Below are 23,938 nucleotides of genomic sequence, written 5' to 3'. Positions count from 1 at the left end.
CTGAAGTGTCTGTAACTCGAGGTACCACTATAGTAGGATGATCACTAAGAAGGCAGGTCATATCTGCCAGCCGAACTGGTTGTATTGGTTGGTCTCTTCTGCAGCTTATCTTAAAGAAAAGTCAGACTGGTAGAGCTGGAGGCAACCTGGATCCAAATGGTTTGACAGCAGGCTCTTCTTCCTTCTCACACAGTTAGCATGAAGCCTGGTTTTTTTGGGGGGGGGGGAACTGATTTACTGCTTAACTTTGCTTACCCCTGGGCTGACGCTCCACATGACTGGTTCTGCCATGACTGCTTCCTCCTTCAACCATGACAAGTGTGACATTACTATGAATTCTTGGTTCTGGCAAGTGTCATAGGGCAGTGTGTAAATGCTACTCGTGTTTATTTTAATATAACTACATTTATAACCAACCTTTTCTCCAAGGAGCTGTTGTATATGGTTCTCCCCTGCCCCATTTTATCCTCACAAGAACCCTGTGAGGTAGGTTAGCCTTCATAGCTGAGTGAGGATTTGAACTCTGGTCTCCCAGGTCCCAGTTCATCCCTCGATAACCACGGAAGGGTGCAACCTTCACAGGTAATCAGTTTTAACTTGCCTGGCATCTTGTATAAGACACATGGAGACACATGGAGCTGAATGAGAGGATAGAGATTGTAGGGGTCAAAATGGGCTGCACTACTGCAGGTTGGTCACATTTTTGTGTCTTTCTGGATATCAAATATTCACAACCAGCCCATGTACACATGATTGCCAACTGAACAGGGGGGACAAACCTGACTGTTCATTTACTTTGCTTTTGGACTTGTTTTCAGAAAGTTTCTTTAAAAGGGTTTTTTAAAAAACTTTTAAAAACTAAAGCAGTTTTTTTAAAGCTGTATGTGCAAAGCAGCAGCTTTCTTTTCTCCGTCACCTTAAGTCTCACCTTAAGCCATGCGGCACCAACATGATGCCCCAGGGAGCAAAGGTGCCCATTAGGTCTTCCCCTGACACCCATTAAGCCTCAACTCTGCACACACACTCCCTGCCCACCTTGGTCGTTTGTTGATGAGAAGGGTTATCTCTTTCTATCCTTCATCTGGAAATCTGGAAGCAGGAGTTAATATGTGTTCTTTTAAGTATAGGAATCAAGAAGTAAGATGGTTTAGATTCTGTACTAAAAATAACAGAAAAGTCTACAGCCAGCACAACATAATTTTCTTTTGTTTTGCCCATTGTAGTTCGTTCCAGCTGTTGCTTGTTGTGGATGAAGAGGGACAGGAAACTATTCAAGGTGAGGCTCTGCCCACAACCACTGGAAATTGCATGTAGACCTCTCTCTGGATTCAGACATGTCTGCACAAATTTATCACATACTGCCAAGCATAATTTTTTTCAATCATAAGGACTAGATACCTTTTATTAATTAAATAAATCTACACAAAATGAAAGCAGAGATTCTTAGGAAGCCAATTTTTGCACACAGTATTTCTTTATTTGTGTATTAGCCTCCCAAACTCTCTTCAGCTAAGGTCAGCTCCCAAAGTGTTACATTCTGCCTTTTTTTCTGCTCTGCCACATAAATATGACATCTGAGTAGCCCTGATTGTGTCCAATCCTGGCCCACAATAATTGGAGTTTGTGTTTGCACAGTGTAGAGAAGTGCTCCCACTTTACTTTTTATTAAATAACAAATAAACTCTCCAAATGCCACCCTGTTGTTGCAAATGGTCAGACCTGATAGCCTGTTCCAGAGGTGGACCACTTTAATGGCCCTAGTTTCATACTGTCCTTGACATCCATTGCTGGTGATTTGATGGTTTGTATGGAGTTGTTCCTGTTGATCTATAAACTGGGAAATCATTGCAACCGAAAAACTGCTACCATACTCAAAGGGCAAGTCGAACTCATGTAGAAAATAAGCTCTAGAGTCCCTTCAAACAAAGTATAAAACATCAGTCTCTATGTATAAGTTTTGACGCCATTTGGAGTGCAGACCTTCATCAGTTCTGCCCCTGTTCCAGCGACAAATTAATCGCAAATGGTTTCGATTGGGCAGGACTTCTGAGTGCTCTCCACTTCTGGGTTGCTCTCAGATACACCCAGCAGTCTTCCAAAACAGGAGCAGACTCTCTTCAGGGAGGAGCACAACTCCCTACTCCTTAGGGCATAGATAGCGGGGTTCACCATAGAGTTCACCAGACAGAGAGTGCTGCAGAAGGCAAACGCTTGCTTCACAGAGTCGTCTAGTTCGGCAAAGATGCTGTAAGTCATGAGAGCCAAGGCTGGTGACCAGCACATCACAAGAACCACCAGGACAATCACTAAGGTCTTGGCAAGTGTGACATCTAGTCTCACCTTTGTGTTCTGCTGGCCTGTTTGAATGTGGTACTTTTCCATGTACACCACATGCTTGCGGGCCTTCCAAAGAACATTCATGTAGGCATAGACAATAAATATCAGAAGGATGGCCACCAAGACAATCCAACTTGAGAGATATTTGTTGTCGACAAAAGGAAACAGCTCGGAGCAGGGGGAGCTGAGGTGGCAGCAGTTCCATCCCAGCAACGGCAGGAAAGCAATTAGCATGATGATGACCCACAGCATCACCAGGGCCACCACAGCTCTTCTGCTCGTGACAAGGACTTTGTACTCTGTCGGCCTGAGGATACAGATGTAGCGGTCAAAGGCCATCAGCAGCAGGCTGCCGAGGGAGGCTGTGAAAGACGTGTTGACCCCTCCAAGTTTTAGCAAGAAGATGTCCTTTGATGAATCAATCTTATTGAAAACATGGAAGTTGACAAAGCTACAGACAAATATCATGCTGGCTAACGTGTCTGCCAAGGCCAGGCTGCTAAGGAAGAGGTAGGAAGGCTTGTTCCGGATCTTGGGGGAAGAAAATATGAGGTATAGCACCAAACAGTTCTCCAAGATACAAAGGCTCCCAACGCTGTAACAGAGCACGGCAATGACAGTCTGAGCTGAATTGTCAAGTACCATATAGCATTCCATGGGCGTTGCACTGGAGCCGCATTGAGAGGTGCCGGCCGTGGTGTTCTTGCACTTCTCCATGCTGGTGAACTCAAGAGTGAGCAAGCTTTCTTCAGAAAGGTGTTGTCTTCTTTTGCAGTATTTATGGTGCAACTGCAAGAGAGTTGGAAATGAGAGAACTTAAATATATAATAGTGTACAAATGCCATCAATCTGTTCTGCTCAACTCCACCCTGTATTTACTAAGTTCTATCTGCAAACCCCCACCCCCACCCCGCCCTTTTTAGCTGCATAGTTTCCTTGGTTGATTCCTTCCTTGTTTTACTATATACTGCATTTCATTTCTTTTTCTTCATTTTTTTTAAACGCAAAACTGCATTTTAAAGAATTGCACAAAAGTACTCAGTCACATTTGTGTCTTCTGTTAGGCCTCACAGCAAAAAAGGAGAAATGTATCTCAAAGATGCTGGAGAGGATGGCTATTTTATTATTCAATTAGCCCAGCATGTTTTGGCTCAAAGGCTTCTTTGTTTCCTTTCAAGTTGTCATCTGGCTGTCTTGGGAGACAATGGAGGAGTGCGCCTTTGAGGGTGAAGTCAAACTGTTGGAGAGTTATAGTGTCTGCTGAAACTGATACAGGAGAGACATATTTTGTTGCAGCTGGGGCAGATGAAGGTGTCCGGTTGTGCTGCTGCAGATGCACCATGGCATTTCTTCTCTCTGCAGTCCTCCCAGTGGTCATTTCTCCTCTGGTCACTACTGTGGTCTGTCTCCAGGCACTGTGGTCATCTGAGAGGGATTCCCACATGGCGGGGCTGATGCTGCCAGCCTTTATGTTTTACAAACTGCTCAAATGTCATCCTGAGGCACTTTTGTCCTGCAAGATCTTTGAAATGGAGAATTTTAAGCAGTTTGTAAAGAAACTAGGAACACTTTCAAAAGGTACCTGAGCCAAAATGCAAAGAGCTAATTAAATGATAAAATAATAATCCTATCCAGCACCTTTGCAGTACATTTCTCCCTTTTCTTTACATCATTGGATGCTTCCTGGGATTTGTATGTTAATGATTTTTTTTGAACAATTATGTAACTAGTTTTTAATGGATTTGTTGTATTTTACGGTAAATAAACATTCTACACCATGGGTAGGCAAACTAAGGCCCGGGGACCAGATCCAGCCCAATCACCTTCTAAATCTAAAACTTTTACATGAGTAGAATGTGTTCTTTTATTTAAAATACATCTCTGGGTTATTTGTGAGGCATGCCTGGTGTTTTTACATGAGTAGAAGGTGTGCTTTTGTTATTTGTGGGGCATAGGAATTCGTTCATTCCCTCCAATATAGTCTGGCCTACAAGGTCTGAGGGACTGAGGTCTGAGGGACAGTGGACTGGCCTCCTGCTGAAAAAGTTTGCTGTCCCCTGCTACACCATCATGTAAATTGCTTAGAGGTCTTTTGCTCTAGTAAGTGGTATATACATTTTGTTAAAAGAAAAAGGCAGAATGAATGTTCAGTAACAAGGTTGTCTGGAAGTGTCCCACTCCTCCACAATGGAGTAACAGCACAGGTGTAGCACTGTAGCCTTTTAAGAACATGAGGGGAAGCAAAGCCTCTTCATCTTTTCATGCACTATACTGGTGCATCTACACTGTCTTTAAAAAATTAAAAACAAGACATACATTTCATTTATATGTTTCTTTGCCTGTACATGCATGGTTATGCAAAACAGCAAGTTATTTATTGAGGCTGAGTGCATGCACATGACATTATGTAGTGAACTGTTTGCGCATTTAAAGCTAGCAGCGTGCGACATGCTCTGTGCTCCTGTGTATAAAGCAGCTAATGGGAAAACCAAAACAATGATATAATAGAAGCAGAAGTGCTAAAAGGCGTTTTCTTTCTGAAGAGGAAGTTGTTTCCATCATGTTTCCTGTTTTCACAAGCATACTTCTTTAACTAGAATACCCTTAGAAACCCTTTGGGGGGGGGGAAATCTAGCAAAGAGAAGTTAGGCAGCCTTTGATGCTACTAATAGCGCTAAATTAAATGAGCTTTGAAGCCTTATTCCAAGCCCTGGGTTAGGGTCCGCAAGTACATGACATTCCCTATAACCTCTTGCCTCCAGAGCTTTTTTACAGCACCACATCTGCTTTCGCTAGCTCCTGTTTTCTAATGTTTGCTTCTGCCAAGCACACAGCATTCTGGATAGATTCTTGTCTGTGCTTTGGATTTTTGTAAACCTGGGCTACCTGACACAACTGCTTGAAACATCTAGTCATGACAGCTAAAGGAAACCTCCACACTCAAAGGCAACATAGCTAGGGAAGGAAGGCTCTGTCTATTTTTGTTTCCGCAGCTTCTCATTTCTGCAATCTTATATTCAGTTCTCCACATTCTTGTAGCAATATGTGATTTATTATTTTTAAAGTCTTCAAGAAAAATATTCAGCATTTTAATGTAAATCTCTCCTAATAACACCTTTTTCCATGTAGTTGTGGCAAATTTACACCCTTTTGGTGAGCAATTTCTCCTAATATAATGTATTTTGGTAAGTTATTTTCACTAACACATTCATTTCTATGCACACTTTCCCTTAACATACTCTCTTTTTAAAACATTGGTTGGAGAAGTGCATCGCAAAATTCAGGTAAGTGTGCATTTCAAATGATGGCTGTATTTTGGTTCTCATATTGTTTTGGAAAGTGTGAATTTCATAGATTCAGCTTCAAATGTGAACTGAATTGAATTCCTCTTCCATCCCTAAGCATAGGTACAGTTCCTGGCTCTTAGAGGCAAACAACAGGATATGGCTATCCCCTGCTTCTGAGCTTCTTGGGAGTCTCTTGCTAGCCACTTTTAAAGAGAAAACATTGAGACCAAAGCTCCATCTTAGCACATCAACATCCATTCACCTTCTTTCTAATTAGGAGAGAGGACCTTGCATAGGATAGAATCACACTTTGCAAAAAAACTGTGTGGCTGCAGCTGAAACCCCATGTTCTGACATTGTGTTGTTCATTGTCCTTCCTCCAATAATTTGAAGTGAAATGCAAAAGTGATAGAAGAAAGGGGAGTAAGGCTGCATTCACAATATACATTTAAAGCACATTTAAAGGACATCCCCACCACCACAAAGAACTCTGGACGCTGTAATTCACCCCTCATATAGTTACAATTCCCAGCAGCCCTTAACATAACAAGCTACAAAGCCCAGAATTCTTTGAGGGAATTAATGTACTTCAAATGTGCTTTAAAGGTGCCATGTGTACACAGCCTTCTATATTACAGAAGATAAGAATTTGATAAAGGCCAGCCATTTTCAGCATTTCTGCTAATGAGCTGTTCCACTCTTTACAATCTCACCCAATGAGAGATAGCATTAGCGAGCATTTAAAAAACAGTGGGCTGCTTCAGGAATAACGCCCAGCTATGTTTTAGTATTAAATAAACAAGCCTGCCTGAGCCTCAAAACATGTATGCTCCTGTTATGTACTGAGTTGAATAGGCTCCAAACTGCAGCAGTCTGATTGGTCCTAGAACAATAGGATCCAAAAGGCAGCAGTCTGATTAGTCCTAGAACAATAGGATTCAGAATGCAGCAGTCTGATTGGTCCTAGAACAATGCAGCAGTATGATTGGTTGGAAGGAACCACCCAATCATGCTCCAGATTGAAGTGAATCCACAAGCTGATTGGCTTACAGTAGAATTCCGGAATTAGCCAATCATGTGCAGCCCATTGTGTAAATAATGTATATAAAGCAGATACTTTGAGGGGACATTCATTCATTCCTCCTCACCACTATGAGCTGAATAAAGAGCATGAAATCACTTTGCGACTCTGAGTATATTTCACTGGCGACGAAGGTGGGATCCCGCTGAGCTGACTGCCACACACAGCACCGCAGCACCGCCACCTGCCGCACCGCTGCCTCGCACCGTGTATCCAGGCTTCAGCTCCGGGACACAAGGAACTCAGAATGGCAACCGACAACAGCTTCTCGCCGTTCAACCCAGCATCGGGAGACTGGGAAGCGTACGCCTCCCGTTTCACCTTCCTCCTAGAAGCCAAAGGGGTCACCGACGAAGAAGACGCCAAGAAGAGGGCGATATTCTTCAGCGTCTGCGGAGAGGAGACGTTTGAAATCGCCCGGGCCCTCCTTGCGCCTGAAGACGTCGCTACTGTTCCATACAAAACAATAATGGAACAGCTGAAGGGGCACTTTTCGCCACAGCCCTCAGTGGTGGCTCGTCGAAATGCCTTCTACGCAAAGCGGCAAGCCCCTGGGGAAACCATAACTGGGTTTGTGACCTCTCTCCGCCAAGCCGCCCGGTTCTGCAACTTCTCAGAGCTGGAGAACATGCTTCGTGACCGCCTCGTCGGTGGCCTGAAGGATGAGAAGCTGCAACGACGCCTCTACGCTAAGAAGGACCTAACGTTCCAGGTCGCTCTGGAGGAGGCCCTGGCAACGGAAGCTGCCGAGAGGTCGACGCAAGAGGCACGGCCGAGCCAGCTGTCCCAACCGAGGGTCCACCACGAAGACCTCACCGACGACTCAGGATCCGACAGGGAGGAGGTGCACCGAGTACAGCAGCGCACTCAAGCAGCCCACATACCACAGCTGCCTCGACGAGAAGGAGGGAGCTGCGCAAGCTGTGGAGAAAGTCACGAGAGGAGGACCTGCCGTTTCCGCAACGCAGAGTGCAGGCAGTGCAGAAAATTGGGACACATCACCCGGGTGTGTCGGGCTCGGCCCACCCGACGCCAGGCATCAGATGACCAATCCAAGAGCCCCAGGTCCCGGGGCCCAACGCACCAAGGCAACTCGACAGAGCTCACGGACTTCCAGGTATACCAGTTGCCCCACCCCAACGTAGAGAAAATTTATGTTGACGTACAGATAGAGGGGGCCCCATGCCGCATGGAGCTTGACACGGGTTCAACTCTATCCATAATCTCGGCAAGGACCTTAAGGAAACTGTGTCCTACTGGGGGTCCCAAACTCAGGCCGGCCCCATTCACCCTCCGGGACTTCCAAAAACGTAAGGTCCCCACAATGGGGGTGGGGACCTTCAGGGTGCAATACCGAGGGCGGACGCGGCAACTGGACTTGCTTGTGGTCAAGGGCCCCTACATTAGCTTACTGGGATTGGCATGGTTTGGACCACTGGGGCTAGCCGTCACCGGGGTGAACCACACTAGCTTACAAGTGGACGTGGACGCCATATGCAAGGAATTTCCGGGGGTTTTCGATGGGAAATTGGGACAGTATACGGGCCCCCCCATTGCTCTACAGCTTGACCCCGCAGTACGACCGGTCAGGCTCAAGGCCCGCCGGGTCCCGTTCGCCCTGAAACCCCGTATAGACGAGGAATTGGACCGGCTCGTGGAGCAAGGAGTGCTGGAGCCGGTGCCTAATGCCCCCTGGGAAACCCCAATCGTCACGCCCGTCAAGCCTAATGGTTCAGTCCGCATCTGCGCAGACTACAAATGTACCATAAACAAGGCCCTCACGGCCCATGCATACCCAGTGCCAGTGGTCAGCCATGTTCTTGCCACCCTGGCTGGGTCGAAAATTTTTGGCAAGCTGGACTTGGCCCAAGCATATCAACAGCTGCCAGTAGATGAGGCCACAGCAGAGGCACAGACGATTGTGACGCACAGAGGAGCATTCAGGGTAAAGCGGCTGCAATTCGGTGTCAGCGTGGCACCAGGCATATTCCAGAATCTAATGGACTCTCTACTTAAAGGGATTCCTGGCGTCACCCCCTTCTTCGATGATGTGTTGATTGCCGGGCCCACACCAGAGGAGTTTGAGGACCGCCTCCGCACCGTTCTGCACCGTTTCCAGACGGCGGGTCTCAAGGTGAAGCGGGAAAAATGTCTACTAGGAGTGCCTCAGGTGGACTTTCTGGGATTTATGGTGGACGCAGAAGGGGTCCACCCGACTGGGGACAAGGTACGGGCCATTTGTGATGCCCCAGCGCCCAAGAACAAGACTGAACTTCAGGCCTTCTTGGGACTATTGAACTTTTACCATTCCTTCCTTCCCCACAAGGCGGCGGTAGCAGAGCCCCTACACAGACTCCTGGACAAGCGGGCCCCTTGGGTGTGGGGCCAGCGCCAGGAGGCCGCATTCCAGGCAGTCAAGGACTTGCTTGTCTCAAACTCGGTCTTGGCACACTTCGACGAGAGGCTGCCGGTGGTGCTAGCATGCGATGCCTCGCCCTATGGAATTGGCGCTGTCCTGGGACACCAACTCCCGGATGGAAGAGAGGTACCGGTGGCATACTTTTCCCAGACACTCAACGCAACCGAGTGGAACTACTCGCAAATCGACAAGGAGGGTCTGGCAATCGTGAAGGGAGTAAAAAAATTCCATGATTTCTTGTACGGGCGGCCCTTCACCGTGGTGACTGACCACAAGCCGTTGCTTGGCTTATTTGCCCCTGAAAAGCAGACCCCCCAAGTGCTGTCTCCTCGCGTCCTCAGGTGGTCAATTTTCCTTGCCAGCTACCAGTATGCACTGATTCACCGTCCGGGGAAGGCGATGGGCCATGCGGATGCCCTCAGCAGGCTACCACTACCGGAAACAGGCCCCGACCCAGCACCTGCACAAGAGGTTATGAGCCTGGAGCTGCTTCCCGACCGCCCCATTCAGGCACAAGAAGTTGCACACCATTCCAAGAAAGATAGGGTCATCTCCCGGGTCCTGGACTGGGTGTGGAGGGGATGGCCCAGCAGCAGCCCCGGGCCAGAATTCGCCGGCTACACAACCCGCAAACATGAACTGTCGGCCCACAAGGGGTGCCTGTTATGGGGAAGCAGGGTCGTTGTTCCCCAGCCCCTCCGCAAAAGGGTCCTCACAGCCCTACACGAGACACACCCAGGGGTAGTAAGAATGAAGGCCCTGGCCAGGAGTTATGTGTGGTGGCCGGGGATCGACGGAGAGATAGAGGCCTGGGTCAAACACTGCCAGGCCTGCCAAGAATCCCGCCCAGATCCCCCAAGGGCCCCAGTCCAGTCCTGGGAGTCCGCCCGAGCACCATGGTCACGCCTGCATGTGGACTTCGCTGGCCCCTTTCAGGGGAAAACATTCTTCATAGTGGTGGACTCCTACACCAAATGGCTGGAAGTCGCACTGGTACCGTCCACTTCTACGTCCGCAGCCATCCGGGTACTACGCAGGCTGTTTGCAACCCACGGGCTCCCTGACACTCTCGTCTCAGACAACGGGACTGCATTTACGTCAGGAGAATTCCAAACCTTCACAGCGCAAAACGCCATCCGCCACATCTGTTCGGCGCCATTCCATCCTGCCACCAATGGCCAAGCAGAACGCATGGTGCGGACCACCAAGGACACCCTTCGCCGCATGACGCAAGGGGATTGGGAGTACCGCCTTGCCACATTCCTTCTAGCACAGCACAGCACCCCCAGCTCAACAACTGGCCGGAGCCCCGCTGAACTACTAATGGGTCGGCGCCTTGCAATCAGATTGGACCGCCTTCACCCCGATAGAGCTCAGGATGAGGTAGTGGTGGGGGAAGGCAGGAACCCCCGGACCTTCGAGGCCCAGGACCCAGTGTATGCAAAGAATTTTGGGGCAGGCCCAGCATGGGTACCCGCCACAGTCACCAGGGTCACTGGCCCCGTGTCGTACGAGGTGCTAACAGATGGGGGGCAATGCTGGCGCCGCCACTGCGACCAGATACGGCGACGATTCCCGGGAGAAAACCAGGAGGAGGAAAGGTCAGAGGAGTCCCAAGGGAACAGAGGGGCAGTGAGGCCCATAGAGCACGAGGGGCCAGCAGGAGAGGCAGAATCAGTAAATACAGAGAGGACCTGCGAGGCCGAAAGGACACCGGAACCAGAACCACGACTGAGCGAGCCGGTTGCGCCAGACCAGACAGCCCCATCACAGCCAGCATCCTTGGAACACGAGCCAGAACCTGAACCCCGGACCAGGGAACACCCCAGGCCGCAACGCACACGTAGGCCGCCAGCGTACCTCGAGGACTATGAATGCGACCTCCCGGGCAGGACGGGAACTTAGAGGGGAGGGGTGTTATGTACTGAGTTGAATAGGCTCCAAACTGCAGCAGTCTGATTGGTCCTAGAACAATAGGATCCAAAAGGCAGCAGTCTGATTAGTCCTAGAACAATAGGATTCAGAATGCAGCAGTCTGATTGGTCCTAGAACAATGCAGCAGTATGATTGGTTGGAAGGAACCACCCAATCATGCTCCAGATTGAAGTGAATCCACAAGCTGATTGGCTTACAGTAGAATTCCGGAATTAGCCAATCATGTGCAGCCCATTGTGTAAATAATGTATATAAAGCAGATACTTTGAGGGGACATTCATTCATTCCTCCTCACCACTATGAGCTGAATAAAGAGCATGAAATCACTTTGCGACTCTGAGTATATTTCAGCTCCTTACCTCACAATCCTCCTGCATGCTCAGTAGATCAGAAGCATTTTAAACTAACCAGAGTTCCCTATTATGTCCAAACTCTGGATTGCGTGCACTCTGGTTAGTGAACAAACCAGGATCACAAACCATGGCTTGCTCCTGCTTTGTTTGAGCTATCTGTAGTTTGAACCAGGGATGGAGAATCTGTGGCTTTCCAAATGTTGTTGGATTCAAACTTCCATCAGCCCCAGCCAACATTGCCAATAGTCAGGGATGACAGGAGATGTAGTTAAGGAAAGCAACATCTGGAGGGTCAATTTAGCCACTCCTGATTTAAGGTAATCCCTATTCCATGGATTCTGACAGAGAACTGTCATTAATTTAAAATCGAAAGCAGGATTTTTTGTTCTCTTACTCCAGTACATTCTCAGTGTTCTCCCTTGGAGCACACCTGAAGCTTGAGCAGGCTTGTTCATATAAAGCTAAACCACAACTTAGTGTAACATTCAAAAAAGGCCTTAAAGACTTATTGAGATCCCTGAAATTTTCTCTCAATTTCATCTCACTCTCCTGCAATGAATTACTGCACATTTATTGACTAGAGAACTTGGGTTATTTAGAAAGGCTCTCAAAAGCAGCACACTGTACTCTGCAGCTTCCCAGATAAATGTGCAATTATCAAATGCAATTTTCTTCGTAAGGTTTTAATGTTGGTTTTACAGTATTCAAACACTTTTCATGTAAAAAAAAATCATCAAAAGAGCCTTTTACTCCTTGCTTCCAACTACAAATTTCAAATGCAGGATTGTCATAATCACTGCTGTAAAATGAAATTTTGGGAAGGACCTACCTGGCTGACTTCTTGCGATTTCCTCACCTGATCCGAAAGAGTTGCACAATATCAGCCCGAATGTTGATCTCCGCGAGAGTCTGTGGGAAGAACAGATGTCTGGAGAGCTAAAACCACAAAGTAACAGCCTTTGCAAGAGAAGAACCACAGAAACCTGCAAAAGTTGAATCATGGCATGCCGGAGAGTAGAGGGATGTGGTGGAAAAAAGAAGACCATGTGAGATTCAGCGCTGGCTTGATCTGTGCTGGGACTTTCCAAGAGTCTGTGCCTGGCTTTCTCTGTGCGACCTTTGAAATGGAAGGAAAGCAGGCAGGCATCAGCTCTGACAGGAGAGCAGGTGGCAGGAGCGGAACAGCTCTCCAAAGGCTGCCACCACAAAGGGCTTGTGGGGCAGAGATCTCTGTGTTAACAGTTGCCACCACCAGAAAATGTAAGCAATGTTGTAAAAAGAGGTCAAAGTTGTATGTAAAGAGCACTATTGTTTGTGACACTCACACTAATTTCATTTGTCCCACTGTTGTCTCTCTTCTTAAGGAGGTTTTGGAGCCTGCATCAGCTCCAGAATTTGGGGAGCCCTTGGGCAAGATGGTCTCAGAGAATCCTCCTCCTGGGTTGTCCCCCTTGCTACCCTCTTCCTCTGGACCCAGTACGCACCACTGCCCAGACAGAGAACGCAAGGGAAATGGAGGCTGTTACTCTTTCTCCCTGATCTTCTTGCACACTTTAGAAAGGACAGGTGACTGAAGAGGAGGAGGAGCAGGGTCGGGGGGGGGCAGCTGGGGTGTTGGGGCATCACCAGGCACCTGACACTAGCCCTCTTTGAAACCCTGCAAAAACCTGTTGTTCCCTAATGAGGAGCAGGACAGAAAAGCAAACAAACAGATAGGAACTTTAGAGGCAATAACAGTGATTCTGCCAGTAAGGGACATTTGAGCATATTTCTTATAAATGCCAATCTCGTGAAGATAGCTGTCTGGAAATTTGGGCTATGTTCACAGTCCTATTTACTGTGCACTTAGTGACTTTCCAGTGATTGGTCTTTAATCCATGTTCATACAAAGTTATTTGGGTATGTTCATATGACTGCTTACTCTGCATCCACTGCACTCCCACTGCTAATTTCTGACACAATTGGGGGCTTGCTACCAGATGTAGCATTGACACAACATTAGCCACAATCTATATTGATCATGCAGTTTTACAAATACTACCATCACCAGCAAAGCTTCCTGGCTGACAGGAATGCATCAAACTGCAGTATTTGTCAAACTACAGGATCAATATACATTTCCAACCACTGCTTAAAACCTCCAATGAAACAGAGTACTATACACCACTTTCCTGCTGCACTGTGTCAAGGAGAAACTTATCGCTCCCTTGCCTCCAGGGGTGGCTGGTGCCCATTGGGAATGGTGCAGCAGAAGGCAAGAAGACCAATAGCAGATGGAGTCAGTGCCAATGAGAGGAGCCAATTAATTCTAATTTGCCCCCATCCTCTCCTCTGCTGACATCTACAAAGGCAACACTTGGGCTATGTGCACACCATACATTTAAAGCACAACCCCCCCAAAGGAATCTTGGGAACTGTAGTTCCCCTCACAGAGCTACAATTCGCCAAACTGTTAACAAACTACAGTTGCCAAGAAGCTTTCTTTTGGGGGTGATTTAAGTGTATGGTGTATACCCAGCCTGAGAGGAGGAGGAAGCTGGTAGGCAATGCTGTCCCCTGGACTGGATGTAAGAAGATTGGCAGGTACAGATGAGATGAGATGGGCATTCTCTCTATGGTTTGGGCTGTGAGATGCACACCTGATGATGCTGTCATTAAGCAATGCGTTCACACATACAAATTGGCTGTTTCCCACATATCTTTTAATGTTTGACGGACTATTGTATTTTAATATTTTGTTGGAAGCCGCCCAGAGTGGCTGGGGAAACCCAGCCAGATGGGTGGGGTATAAATAATAAATTCTTCTTCCTCTTCTTCTTCTTCTTCTTCTTCTTCTTCTTCTTCTTCTTCTTCTTCTTCTTCTTCTTCTTCTATATTGGGCCACACACCCATTTTCCTTAAGTCAAATCTTAGAAGTTGAGCGTGGTGGCATGCTTGTGGTAGGTCTGTGCCACTTTGGGTGCAAAATCTAGAGGCTGACAGGGGCCCTGAGGTGATGAGGCAAAAGCACATCTAAAACCCTGTCAATGTTTTTCACTGAAAAAAAACAGGAACAGAGGAATCCAGGAACTGGAGCATCGTGGGAAAAGAACAAGACTGGTTATAAAAATGACAGGTTTACAGTCTCAGCTGTATTAAGAAGAAGGATTGCTTCTTAGCTGAAGAGAACATGGCTCTTATCTCGTGCCTTTTTGGAGTGGAAAAGAGAGGAAAAGTCAGCAAGTGCAGCTGTGTTTGCACACAGAGCAGAAAGAGATAACAGCAACATATTGCAAGAGAATCCAGAAAGATTAGCAGCAATGTACAGTGGTACCTTGGGTTACAAACACCTCAGGTTACAAACACTTCGGGTTATAGACTCCGCTAACCTGGAATTAGTACCTTGGGTTAAGAACTTTACCTCAGGATGAGAACAGAAATCGTGCAGTGGCAGCAGGAGGCCGCATTAGCTAAAGTGGTACCTCAGGCTAAGAACGGTTTCAGGTTAAGAATGGACCTCCGGAACGAATTAAGTTCGTAACCAGAGGTACCACTGTATTGCAAGAGAATTCAGTGCTCCTTTTTTCCTTCTGTGCCTGCATACCAAACAGTACCTGCTGGAGGAAACAAACCTCCTGAATCCTTTGAAGGCTCAAAGAAGTACTGAACACAGGATTGTGTATAACTGCCCCAACACCATCATGAGCACAAATCATTATGAATGCACAATAGATGGGATGTCTGGAGGGGCCCTCAGATGGCTAAGAGTGGTGTAGCTGAAGCAGTGGAGGTCACTGACAGAAGCTGATCAGGATACAAGAGCAGAGAGAAAACTACTGTGGAGGCTACAGAGGACTTTGACAGGAAGGTCATGGAGCTTGTGCTGGATCTGGGAATGAACAGAAAGCCTTTGAGGGATTTGGGAAGAGACACATCATGTGATCAAAGAGATGAGAGAGGTGGATGAGTTTGGCTGCAGAATGCTTGTTAGACATGAGGGGGTCAAGATGGAAAGGTACCAGCTGCCTGAAGATGCCCAGTGGGGACACCAGGTCTAGGGGAGGGAGCTGAAAAGAGGAGTACCGTAGGTTAGTTTCTCCCACAGAGCTTCTGTAATAGATTTCATTTCACATCTCTTGTTAAGCGTAAATTGGCTGAGATCTTGAAAAGCAAGGATGGAAGCACCTTTCCAAGTTATTTGTTCAATTTTGCGTAGCTTTTGTAAAGTAAGTTATTTAGTGGAAACTTTTTCAAACCTAGCAATTATATCGTGTGGATGCTGCCCTGCTTTGGGCTTGGGATAAAGAGCTCAGTGCACTCTTTTCATACCCTCTGATTTCAGATTTAAATCAGGAAGAAGGATATTAAGACAGTCAACAAAAGTTTCAATAATATTATTTTCCACATTTTCTGGGGGCCCCTTCACCCAAATAGTTTCCCTTCTATTTTTGTCCTCGTTGTCAGCTAACATGCACCAGATTTTCTGTTGTTCCAAGGCAAGTGATTTTAGGACTGCTTTATTTTTAAAACTTGTTTCCTTAGCCTCTGGAGTGACTGATGTCCCCCCCCTCCAATTGAGCTATGGGTTCTCTGAGCTGATTTCTAAAGGGCAACAAAGGTTTCATCCCAGTCTTTCATTATATCTGATCTAAGTTTTAAAGGAATCTCCATCGTAAAATCAGCATCTTTGCCACCTTTTCTCAACTTTTGCACTGTGTTTGAACAAATCTCAGAGTTGGAAGGACCAGTGCTTGCCCAACTGCCACAAATGGCGAGTGCTGAGGGGGAGGGCTGTAACTGCCATTGCAGACTGTTGCTGTGAAGCCAACTGAATTGAGACAGGGGTCTGTGCTCTACAAGTTGCCTTCTCTGCTCCCCTTTCCCTTGATCTCTTCAAAACCCTTCCCATTTAGAGGGCAGCCCTCTTCTTTATGTTACAACTGCGTTATAAGTGGCTTAAGCCATTTGCTTTCTCCTGTAACAAGCAATCTCTGAAGAGATCTAGAAGTCTTCACTTACCCCATTCTAACCATAGTAAATCTATTTACAAAATAAATCAGCCCCACCCGTTTTTGTTCTAATAATGAGCACTGTAACATGTCCAGACAGAATTCGCTATTTTGATAAGCGTTTTTTAAGATTTTGAGTTATCTAATGTAAACATCTGTGAGCCCTGGGGTTGGGGAGAGAAAAGCTATTCCGCCATCTTGTGGTGATGACGTCATCCGCCTAAGCATCCTCTTGCAAAACTGCCTGCCTGTGCTTAAGGTTTTCTTGGGGCTTTGCAAAATCTGTTGGGCAGTCTAGGCACCTGTCAGCCAGGAAGCCTCACTGGTGAGGGTGGCCATTACTTGACTCTCCTTAAAAACAAAGCAAAACAAAACATCTGATAAGTCTTGGTCCTGTCCATCCCCCCCCCCCACTCTAGAACGGCAGAGCTTCAGGATGCAGTTGATATTGGGCCAGGCGGACCAGTGGTCTGACAGAACAAGGCAGCTCCCCTGCATTTCCCTACTGCGACTCTTTTGCCTTTACTCTCAGTTCAGGAAGTGAGAGTGATCCATCTCCTCAGTAATGCAGCAAATTCACCTCAGCCAGGCGGCAGGAGGGGGGCAGGGGGGCACTGAAGGTATAAATGACTATCAGACTTTGAAAAAGTGCTATCATTGGATCAAGTTCAATGTGTAAATAATTGCTACTATTTTGACTTTTACTGTGTTATCTTCCTTAGTGGGTTGTGGAAAACACTATTATGAATAATGCTTTTTATAGGGTAGGATAGTATGCACTGAGATGAGTTTATGGAACCAAGGGATCAGTAGCCTGGTAAAGTTTGGGATCTACTGACCTAGGGGGTTAAAACTTGCTGGGTTAGCCAGGCCAGCCATTCCAGGTCCTGAGCAGGCCTTGTCCAGTAAGGAAGGCAGAGAGCTTAAAAGCTCTTTCCACAAACTGGGAAAACCCAGCACAAAATAACTTCTAAATTCTCTGCCTTCTTTACCAGGCAAGGCACTCAGCATGTGTGCTCAGTGATGCTCTTATGAGATCTTGCAGGGCTGTCTGAGTTCTCGAGAGATCTCACATAAGCACCCCCAGGCAGGCAAGGCTCTGGAAGGGTGATGCTCACACGGGCACAGTTTGAGTATATGCATTCTTAGATATACGTGCCATCCCTGGAACATAACCACCACGCAATAAAAGCTGCTGAAGAAGACCTCTGAGGTGTACTCAGTTAAACCTCTGTGCAAGTTCATCCAGTGGATGTACCCTGGCAGAGAGTCTCAGGTGAAGCACTTCCACAAGCTGCTCAACAAGATCAAGAGTGATTTTGGATGCTTGCTGGACAAGCACAAGATCTTCCTGTGATACTATGATCAGCTGTATTCCACAAAGGCAAGATTTCCATTTTCTGAAAACCAGATCTGCATAACTACCTGGAAAGATGCTTTTGACAAGAGGTCTCTCTTTGTAGGATCTGTCCAACTTGCTTTAGCAAGTCTAGGCTGTGGGAAGACTCATGTGTTGTTCAGTCGTGGAGCGTTGGCTAGCATCATTAATAAAGTATCTTCAAAAAAGCCCTGCTTGTTATAACTAAGGGAAGCTTGCCACAAGCACACTAAAACAGTAGTCCCAGTTCATGTTTATTATAATTTATATATCCCACTCTACCATGGGGGCTTTCAGCCTGGTTTCAAACTCTCCAACATTCCTCAGATGAAAATAGGAACACTTCTCACTCCCCCACAACCGACCCTCATCGATCAATGGGCTTACTCCCAGGTAAGCGCATATAGAATTACAACTGCAGTTTCTTTTTTTAAGAAAGTAAATACAGTCTGTCTGCCTACAGTTCCCTACCATCATCATCATCACACTCACATGTTAAGCACTGCTCAGCTAATTGTTGATCATCTGTCTATGCAGCACTTATTTTAAGTGTAAGCCAAATAATTCAAAGAAACAGGCAAATGATTTATGCAATGCTGTTGATGCACATGGCACTTTCCAAAAAGACAAGGTCGTGCCCCAAGGAGATTCCAATCTACATTTCAGATAGGGAAGGCAGCAGAAGGAACGGAGGGAGGGAGGGAGGGAGAACCAAAGCAGTAAATGAGGCAACAGGGACACATCTCCACAAATGTCGTTACATGTACTTAGGCTTCTATAAATGAATAAACATAAATTAGAGTCAGTAAACACTTTCATCTTACAAGTACCTTTTCTCCCAAGAAAGCTGGACCCTTTGGATATCAGATCAAAGCTCCAGGTGGCTTTATAGATGGGATGCCCCAGTCTGGATGCTTTATGAGGTTCTCTCCATTCCACCGCCTGGGTTCCTTATGTTGCCCTCCTTCAGCAACTGGGCACTGCACACCCTATGCCTCTTGTACTCATTGGCTCTGCCAGGGCATCCATTCCTGACTGGGTGGTAACTGGCCAAGGTTCACCCTCCTCTCCTAAGTAGAAATGCTCTGTTGTGCATCCCTTCTTGGAACAAGCATGGGGGAAGACACCCTCCTTTCTGTTTAATCAGCACTCCAGTCAACCTCAGTTGTAGATCACCTTCCAGAGTTAGATTTTCCTCCGAGCTACAAGAAGTGTTTTAAGTTGCAAGCCAGAGCAGGGAAGTATTTATTACTTCTCCATCTCTTGACTTCTGCAGGAGTCTGTCAGCCAAAGAATGTGCTCAGTCTCCTGTGGCTTTGCTATGCATCACCTTTCCTAAGAGCTCACTGGTGTGGTTAAACTCTTGTGGTGTTTCTGTGTAGGTAGGAAGGCAGGCAGGGAGATTGCAGCGTTTGGAAGACTTCATAAGCCCCTGATCAGCATTATCTAACCATTGTATAGGGACTGATTAAACTACCCATTCCCATTCTCATTTCTAGTTCCCCACCTGTCTGCAGCAATACACACACACACAGTGGTACCTCAGGTTACATACGCTTCAGGTTATGTACGCTTCAGGTCACAGACTCCGCTAACCCAGAAATAGTACCTCAGATTAAGAACTTTGCTTCAGGATAAGAACAGAAATTGTGCTCCAGTGGTGCGGCAGCAGCAGCAGCAGCAGGCCCCATTAGCTAAAGTGGTGCTTCAGGTTAAGAACAGTTTCAGGTTAAGTATGGACCTCCGGAACGAATTAAGTACTTAACCTGAGGTACCACTGTATATATAACCTTCTCACAAAAACATTGTGAGCATTCTAGAGCTTGTCCGCACCTAAGTTTAATGTGTATTCAAATTTGTTTAGGTTCCCATTTAAGCCTGTGTACACACATAGCCTATGAATGCACAGGGACTGCCCCTGCCCCCGGAGTCTGCTTTTGTACATGGTGGCTTGCAATTGTACACACCTTTGCACGATAACGTCATCTACTATCCGTGTTGTCTGTATACACGTGGGCGTGTTTACAAACTAGTGAGTGTGTAATGGTGTTCTCTATCCACCTTCCCTCAATTAGTGTTTTCATACACATACACACACACACACACACACACACACACACACACACACACATGGCTAATTTAGTGTGTTGCTTCCTATTTTGCCTACTTCATCCATAGGCAAGTTAAACATGACGTTGGGTGTGGGGCACAGTCCTGCAATGTCAGTAGGTCTGTCCCAGTGGGAGGGGGACCTGAGAAACCCCACTCTGTGTACACATGCACAAAAATGGAGTATATGTGCAGGAATCTGTGAGCTTTGGAACAAGCCCAGTCTATTCTAGTTTTTAAAAGCACAAGATCCAATAGAATCATTACTGTAAGCCATGATGGGTAAATGGAGCCTCCATGTTTTGAGGAAGTGTACTTAGGTCAGTGGTGTAGCGTAGGTTGCCAAAGCCTGGGGCCATGTGGAGGGGATGGGGTGGGAGGGAAACGTACTCCGTACGCATGAGCATTTAACTGTCTAACGGCGTCCGCATCACCCAAGAGATCACAGCCACAGAGATAAGAAAAGAAGAGTCATTCCATTGTCTGAAGAGATCACTTCCTGGTTCACATGGAGAAGCCATTTTTAACAGAGCACAGCGGCAGAAGCGTGCAGCTGTACTGAGGCAGTACTGGGTGTTGAAATTCTACACCACTAACACTGTATGCTTAAAGCAGAACAGCAATGACTGGCTGCTGCTCAATCACCTATGGTTAAAAGGCAAGAGCAAAACAATACAAAATGCTACATCTGATTTGGCCTGTGCCAATTTTTCCCTTTGTACAGTATTTTAATTTTTTTGCTTCTCTCATTCAGTTGCTTCTCTCTTATTTAAAACGTATTTAGCCCAACTCTTTACTGGTGTGCTGTACTGCCACCTGTTGGCGGGGATGTGCCATCACCAGACCATAGTTTACCTGGTATATTATACTGTACAGTGTTACCTCAGGTTACATATACTTCAGGTTACATACGCTTCAGGTTACAGACTCCACTAACCCAGAAATAGTGCTTCAGGTTAAGAACTTTGCTTCAGGATGAGAACAGAAATCGGGCTCAGGCGGTGCAGCGGCAGCAGGAGGCCCCATTAGCTAAAGTGGTGCTTCAGGTTAAGAACAGTTTCAGGTTAAGTACGGACCTCAACCTGAAGCACCACTTTAGCTAATGGGGCCTCCTGCTGCTGCCGTACCACCGGAGCACGATTTCTGTTCTCATCCTGAAGCAAAGTTCTTAACCCGAAGTAATATTTCTGGGTTAGCGGAGTCTGTAACCTGAAGCATATGTAACCTGAAGCGTATGTGACCTGAAGCGTATGTGACCTGAAGCGTATGTAACCCGAGGTACCACTGTAGTTGCCTATTATACAGTATCTTTAAAGCCCATGTTTCCTCCTTCAAAGAGTTCTGGGCATTGTAGTTGCTGAGACATGAAACTCTGTGAGGAGTAAACAGCAGTGTCCAGGAAGCGCAGTGGAATGTTCTTTAAAGGTGTAGTGTGTCTTCAGCCTATGAGGCAATACAGCCTATTGCTATGGCCCCAAGAAGAGTCTGAGCATATAAGCAGCTGTATTGATCCATTATTAAACACACACACAAAAGAAGCAGGACATAGCATGATACCTAATTTATTAGGTGGCATGACTTCAATCCTATGCTGTTTTCTGCAAGCAAGCTCCAAGGAAATCAGAGTTGCTTACTTCTGACTGCAGGTTCAACGTATACAGCACGTTAAGCTTTAACAAAAGAGTTTTATGCAGTTGAAATTCTCTGTTTAGTTTTTAATTAGAAATTCAAGCAACCTTGTAAAGGGGTATTGCCATTTAAACTGCTACCACAAAGCAGGAACCACATCAAAGAAAAAACATATATAGCCTCTGCTTGGTTATTGTCCTCATTCTCTGACTCGGTCTATGCTACGCTGTCACAAACAAACTTGAAAGCCTCCTTATCACCTCATTCACGTGCCAGAGCAAAGGCGGTCCATCAATTTCGCTAGCCCTCTAGCAGATAATGCCATTGCTCCTGTGCTCTGGAAAAAATAATATAACCCTGTAGCTACACACTCCTACACTTCGCTTTGCTATGCTACTATTCTGCTTCCCAGCCACTGGCCAAACCTGGACTAGAAGACTTGGACCCAGAAAGGTCCACAACTGGGAATTATCTTTGGGATCCTTGTAATTACTGATAGAACCGTCTGTAACCTAAGACAGCCAATGAGAGAGATAGACGGAGTCAGGTGGCCAAGATGGAACACAAGCCAGTGGAACACAATGTCAGGAGCTGCGGGGATCTGTGCACAGCTTGCCTCTTGTGGTGATCTGGTGAAGTGCAGGTAGCAACTTCTCAACACCTTTGGGTGCTGAACGATTCCTCCCATCCAGGCAGACCATTGGATCACTCTGGAAAAGGAGGAGTATAAAGGGCTTCCAGTTCCCATCAAGCCTTGTCTGAACTAGAAGGTCTTCCTAAGCTCTACTGTATTCCTGTAGCTGTTTCACTTAAGTAAAGTATTATTATGTGTCTGCACTCCAATCTTTTAGCAGCAAGAGACTCCGGGGGGCAGGGTACTGTGCTTACCCCGGGTTTGGTTTCCAAATGATAAGTGGGTTTCAAATAATAATTTCTCCCTTTCCCCCAGATATGTAGGATGCGAGTTCTAGTAACACTCAGAGCATTTAATGGGCCTTATTCCCATAGAGATATATACTTACATTTGCAGCCTTTAGTGCCATTCCAAATGAGGAAAGAATTCTATGCCTTTACAAAGAGTAATTCAGTGAAGTCCATTCCTGTCACAAGGACAAATAAGCAGGCTAGGACAAACATATTTTTAAGCCTGGGATGCATGAAAGAAAGAAAGAAAGAAAGAAAGAAAGAAAGAAAGAAAGAAAGAAAGAAAGAAAAGGAGAAATAACTAACGCATCAAGCCCCTGATAGAGAATTTAGGCTATAAAGCCAATGAAATATATTTGGTGCTTGCAGCGAGTGCTGAGTCTTCTGGCTGCTTGTTCAGACTAATAACTCAGTAGCCATAGAATTAAGTAATGGAGGCCATTATCCTACACAGACCCACAGTAGACAAAAATAAAAGCAGAGAGAAAGATAGCAACTGACTAGGGAAGAAAGGTTCCAGAAGATTTGTGCCAGTCTGCTTTGCAGCGGTGAGGGAGATATGTGTGGAAAATACTTATAACACACTTATAGCCACTCTGGGCGGCTTCCAAGTTCCAACACATATAAAACACATATAATTAAATAAAAGTTTTTTTAAAACCCCAAAAACTTTACAGGTATTGTTTATTAAAAGAAACTAGAACACATTTAACACTGGCTTTTCATTCTGAAGTAAAACCTGCACTGCCAACTAATCTGCGGGTAAAAACACCCCTGATTTGACCTTAAGGTGTGCATCATGGTTTCAAACAAAAAGGTAGATGCCAAGGCAATGTAATAATAATAATAATAATAATAATAATAATAATAATAATAATAATAATATATTTATTATTTATACCCTGCCCATCTGGCTGGGTTTCCCCAGCCACTCTGGGCGGCTTCCAATAGAATATTAAAATACAATAATCTATTAAACATTAAAAGCTTCCCTAAACAGGGCTGCCTTCAGATGTCTTCTAAAAGTCTGGTAGTTGTTTTTCTCTTTGACATCTGGTGGGAGGGCGTTCCACAGGGTGGGTGCCACTACCGAGAAGGCCCTCTGCCTGGTTCCCTGTAACTTGGCTTCTCACAGCGAGGGAACTGCCAGAAGGCCCTTGGCACTGCACCTCAGTGTCCGGGCTGGATGATGGGGGTGGAGATGCTCCTTCAGGTATACTGGACCGAGGCCGTTTAGGGCTTTAAAGGTCAGCACCAACACTTCAAATTGTGCTTGGAAACGTACTGTAGGGAGCTGCCTGATCCCAAAGTCGGACCATTGGTCCCTCTATCTCTGTATTGTTTACTGAGGTTCTCCTGGGTTTCAGGCAGGATTCTTTCTCAGCTCTACCTGGAGATTCTGGGGGTTGACTCTGGGACCTTCTGCGTGCAGATTGGATGCTCTGCCAATAAACCGTGGCCCTTCCTTTCCACCACCACCATGCGTGCAAACGCAGGC

General features: G+C 46.3%; 1 protein-coding gene across 1 annotated transcript; it reads right to left on the bottom strand.

Moving 5' to 3' along the window:
- Positions 1-1,455: 1,455 nt before the first annotated feature.
- CNR2 (cannabinoid receptor 2) lies at positions 1,456-19,259 on the bottom strand. The gene is made up of 3 exons (XM_053398798.1): positions 18,609-19,259; positions 12,242-12,321; positions 1,456-3,126 (listed from the first exon to the last, which is right to left on the bottom strand). Exon 3 carries the CDS (start codon positions 3,052-3,054, stop codon positions 2,014-2,016), a length of 1,041 nt encoding a protein of 346 aa, XP_053254773.1. The 5' UTR covers positions 3,055-3,126; positions 12,242-12,321; positions 18,609-19,259; the 3' UTR covers positions 1,456-2,013.
- Positions 19,260-23,938: the final 4,679 nt, after the last annotated feature.

Source organism: Podarcis raffonei, chromosome 8, assembly GCF_027172205.1.
Source record: "Podarcis raffonei isolate rPodRaf1 chromosome 8, rPodRaf1.pri, whole genome shotgun sequence".
Lineage (NCBI taxonomy): Eukaryota > Metazoa > Chordata > Lepidosauria > Squamata > Lacertidae > Podarcis > Podarcis raffonei.
This window is presented reverse-complemented; position numbering and strand designations above follow the sequence as displayed.

Coding starts and splice junctions, on each gene's coding strand:
- CNR2 (XM_053398798.1), bottom strand. CDS start 3,054: ATGGAGAAGTGCAAGAACACCACGGCCGGCACCTCTCAATGCGGCTCC.